The sequence below is a fragment of the Arachis ipaensis genome, chromosome B02, assembly GCF_000816755.2.
Source record: "Arachis ipaensis cultivar K30076 chromosome B02, Araip1.1, whole genome shotgun sequence".
Taxonomy (NCBI): Eukaryota; Viridiplantae; Streptophyta; class Magnoliopsida; order Fabales; family Fabaceae; genus Arachis; species Arachis ipaensis.
This window is the reverse complement of record NC_029786.2, coordinates 14805878-14810154: the sequence shown is the minus strand read 5'-3', so window position 1 is coordinate 14810154 and position 4277 is coordinate 14805878. Positions and strand designations below refer to the sequence as shown.

At 33.8% G+C, this 4277-nt stretch overlaps 1 protein-coding gene and 1 long non-coding RNA gene across 4 annotated transcripts in view; one reads left to right on the top strand and one right to left on the bottom strand.

Annotated features, from left to right (window-relative positions):
- On the bottom strand, positions 75–4016 carry LOC107625078 (putative tRNA pseudouridine synthase). 3 transcript variants are annotated; one of them, XM_016327646.2, is made up of 8 exons: positions 3686–4016; positions 3565–3600; positions 2685–2797; positions 2452–2600; positions 1999–2143; positions 1500–1910; positions 337–783; positions 75–187 (listed from the first exon to the last, which is right to left on the bottom strand). In XM_016327646.2, the coding sequence occupies exons 1-7, from the start codon at positions 3930–3932 to the stop codon at positions 355–357; spliced, it is 1530 nt and encodes a 509-aa protein (XP_016183132.1). In that variant the 5' UTR covers positions 3933–4016; the 3' UTR covers positions 75–187; positions 337–354. The 3 variants fall into 3 exon arrangements, with proteins under 3 accessions (XP_016183132.1, XP_020971211.1, XP_016183131.1); XM_021115552.1 differs by lacking the exon at positions 75–187 and having other exon boundaries at positions 228–783; positions 2685–2848; XM_016327645.2 differs by lacking the exon at positions 75–187 and having other exon boundaries at positions 228–783.
- Positions 2853–4277, top strand: part of LOC110268730 — a 19710-nt gene continuing 18285 nt past the window's right edge. The window contains exon 1 of the long non-coding RNA XR_002357145.1: positions 2853–2877. This is a non-coding gene — a long non-coding RNA (uncharacterized LOC110268730). The remainder of the gene's footprint in view (positions 2878–4277) is intronic.

Sequence of the window (4277 nt, the reverse complement as noted above, 5' to 3'; positions counted from 1 at the left end):
TAATTTATTTTTAATATTATTTATATTCTAATATATATTTTATACTAATTTTGATAACTAATTTAATATAGACCTAGCATGGTCGGATAAATATTTATCTAAGTAATGTGTGATGCAATCATGCAAACTCACTCAGCCTCAATTTGGAGTGAGTTATTAATTCAAAAGCTTCCCTAGACAGCTTTACCTGCAACAACATCCATTAAACCAATTAGATGAGACGCAAATGACATGAACATCCAATGATGCCACGATCAAGGAACCACTAGAAAACCAGCGAAGTAGGTAACAAATGTCGGATAAATCGTGGTATGAATGTCAAGATTAAAATCATACCGAAGTTGAATATATGTCCTATTGATCCGGATCCGAATCTGATGCTAGTTTTATTCTAAAGTTTTCTTTCCAAGTTCTCCAAGCCTTTCTAACTTCATCCAATTGAGCTTCTGGAATGCTTGTATACTTGTCCAATTTCTCAACCCAAAGCTTCCATGGAGGCTTTGACGAATCTAGGAACTTGGAAACTTGAGGCAACATAACAGACACGTAGAACTCGTCCACTGCTTTCAGAATTTGTTCTGATTCGACGATAGACACCATCTCAGGCCTTGTTAAACTCCCGGCACTTGCTCTCATGCTGAAAGCATTTCCCTTCAAGATCAAAACTTCTGGCGGGGCAAGGGGGAGGACGATTCGCGAAAACTTGACGAGTGACAAAGAAAGGATGTCTCTTGGGATTAAATTGCGCTTAACTGCCACAGCAGTCCCAACCATTTTGCGTATCTGCAATCCATTCAGACAGCGAAGATGATAGTTAAGAACTGTTAGATAATTTAACATATTTGACTGAACTGTTTGATATAACATGTGTTCATATCTCAGCTATCATTTTCGTACAAAGATTGAATATCAATAACGAATTTTCTCCTCAAAGTGGTCTCTCAGATTCACAACTTTCACCATTTTAGTTTCTCAAATTCAAAATTATCTATACTGATCTTCGAGATTCAGTTTTGGGCACCATATTAGTCCCTGTACCCTTTCACTGAATTAGCGAACTAAGTGTTGAATTGGTTCTAACTTGCCACGCTGGACATATGGCTAAACAACGTTGTTTCGTTTTGGCATTTAAACAAGGCAAAAACAAGAAAAAGAAGAAGCGTTTATATGATGTGCAAATTATTATATCTCCTTTCATTCTCCAAAATGACCTTATTTTGCTTTATTTAAGGGCTAAAACGAAAAGACGCTATTTAGCCATGTGTCTAACGTGGCAAATCAGAGCTAATTCAGCATTTTATTCGTTGATTCAATGTTAGAAAGCGTTTAGGAACCAATGTGGTGCCTAGAATTGAATCTCGATGACCAGTACAGTGAATTTTGAATCTAAAGGACTAAAATGATAAAAATCATAAATATGAGGGACCACTATGGGAATTTAGTCCGAATTTTCATAAAGTGCAAAAGTTATTACCAGTAAAACAGAATTAACAACTTACTTGATGAAGCATGAAGGACTCCCCCCATATATCGAGCTCTACGTAATTATATCCAAGTGATGTTTCCAACTTCCCACAAGAGCAACGGAAAATCTTTCTGAAATGAGAACCGCTTAATCTATCTGTCTCGTCAGGTTCATATAACCATCGTGCATGAACGCCTATGAGTGAGTGTTGATCACTCGAACCGCTAGATTCAGTAGACTCCGAAGACTTGTGTCTCTGTTCCTTGTCGCTTAAACTAGTTGTGTTACCACTCAGAATATCATCAACATCACTTTCCTCACTCTCAGATTCCAAACTAGACAATCTTGTTCTGTTCGACGCGCTGCCTTTTCCATCGGCTCGCCTTTTATGGTAAGTTTTCCTGTACTTAGACCGTACAGTATAATTATGGAAAGGATGTTCTCCCTGAAACAAATAATATCAATATTACAAGTTTACAACACAGATGAATTTCATGCCGAAAAAAGTACAATAAAGATGAATTAAGCTATACCTCAAAAACATTAAGTATACTATTGAACTCCGAAATATGGGAATCAATTTCATCCTGACTGAAATGGCTCTGGATCCCTATAATATCAGCAGGGAGGAGGTAAGAATATTTCCGCAGATTGCACTCTCTTCTGGGGTCAAATCTCCTTAAACAAGCCAAAACTTCAACGTTAGAGATAACAGTGAAAAAGTTCATTGATAAAGAATGGTGTATATAACATTCCTCTAAAAAATATCAGCACACTTTCATAGTTTGAATCACTTTAAAAATCATAGCCATCTAGTCCATATAAATCGTAGCCACTGGTTAAAATGAACACAATTTGTTAATTTCTTTCTTTACTTTGCTGCATCATAAGTTTCAAAGTCCTTTTAATAATTCAGTTATTATTGTAGTATGCAGAACACTTAGAAATTGAACACTGCATAATCAATAAGATACTAATAATCCTACTTTTTAGAAGGCAATATGCTGAAAACTCGGATTGTAGGAGGAAGGTAAGAGTTAATGCAGTTCGCAAGGGAGATTCCATCATTGTCTTCTTTCCATGCACTATCCGGAATTTCCATCTTAAAGGATATCATTGTTGCTAAAGAATGAACCTATACATAAAAATGAAGTAACAACAACCAAGTCATATAGTGAAGCGAAAAGGTACAACTATAAGTAACAAGAAGGTTGGTTACTCCTTTATCAGTTCTGCTACTTCGGCTCCATTTAACTTTGTCCAAGTCTCCGAAATTACTATCTTGGATGCCACCGGCCTTGAAGATAGCAGTTTCGAGTTCTTTCTCGATCGCTACATCGTGTTCGAATTTTCTTAGCAAGAAACTCATTCATAGAGGCCAGACTGGTTTTTAGTGTATGCAAGTAGTTGGAGTTAGCATTGAAAACAGGGTAATTTCATCTGAGTTTTAAGACCAGATAATATTAGTCAATAAAATATCAAATCTCATTCAAATATGTAACATTAGGGATCATTAATTTTTATTTTCATCCATTATAGAAAGGAAAAATTGCACTTCTCATTCAAACCTATGTGATTTTACAATTTTTTTTTATCAAGTAACCATCTTCTACTTTCCTTTTTTCCAATTTTAGTTTGAGTTTTGATTTTTCACAAGATTACATTTTCATTTTATACTCCATACTTGGGAACTTAGTGGAGGGTAAAGTATGGTTTTTTCACCTAATGTTTGCTATTTTCTTCAAAGATACCCTAACGTTTTATTTCATGCAATTTTGTTATAACATTTTTGGTTTATTCAATTTCGTCCCTAACATTTTCTATTTGAGTCAATGTTCCCCTATACGTTTTCAATTTTGTCCCTAACAGTTTAGATGGAGTTAATATCAGAGCTAATTTTGACAGAATCGAAAATCTAAGAAACAAAATTCAGGAAGTTAAATGTTAGAAATACTTTTGAAGATAATGAACATTAGGAACAAAAGCATACAAATTTAATTAATTTATCCTTAAAGAAATGTATGCATTTTAAGAATAATAATCACATAATCAATGATTGTTTTCTACTGTGAGGAGGAAGAATCAAAAGGGGGTCTTACTTGATAAGTCATGCTGATCTCGTTGCATTTGCAAACCTGTTAAATAAATAACATTAACCTCAATAAAGAATTATTAAAAAAAAAAATTGGAGAAAATAAGAAAAAAGATAAAGGAACTGACCTCTATAGTCAGTGCCAACATAACCGACTCTCATGACAACCTTTTTCTTGAGAAAAGGTTCCCACTTTGGAAGGGAAATGGTTGAAGTTTCGGCGGAAGAACAACAGAAGCAGCTGAATTTGGATAGTGGAACTAGCAGAGAAGAAGAAGAAGAAGACACCATTTGTGCAAAACTTGGTATCATGTTCTCTGTTAGAGTGACACGTGTTGGAACAAGATTATACGAACACGCACCATACAAAATCATCACTTCACTTCACTTCTCTTCAAGACTTGAAAGCTCAAGCTCTATCTTCTAACTTCCAACACTGTTGTTTACAGTTATACTTATAAACTGTGTTATCCTTTATCAACAACTAGTGTAAAACCCGGCGTATTGTTCTATTATAAAAATTTATTAATATTTATCTATTGATATTAATAGTTATTATTTTTAATTTAAAAAAATTTACATATATAAAAATTTATTGTATAGTGCGTATTCTATGCTTATAAAAATTAAAATAATCTTTTTATTTTTTAGTCTATATTAATAAATTTTACTTAAATATAAAAGTCATTATATTTATTTGTTTAAATAAATATTGTTACA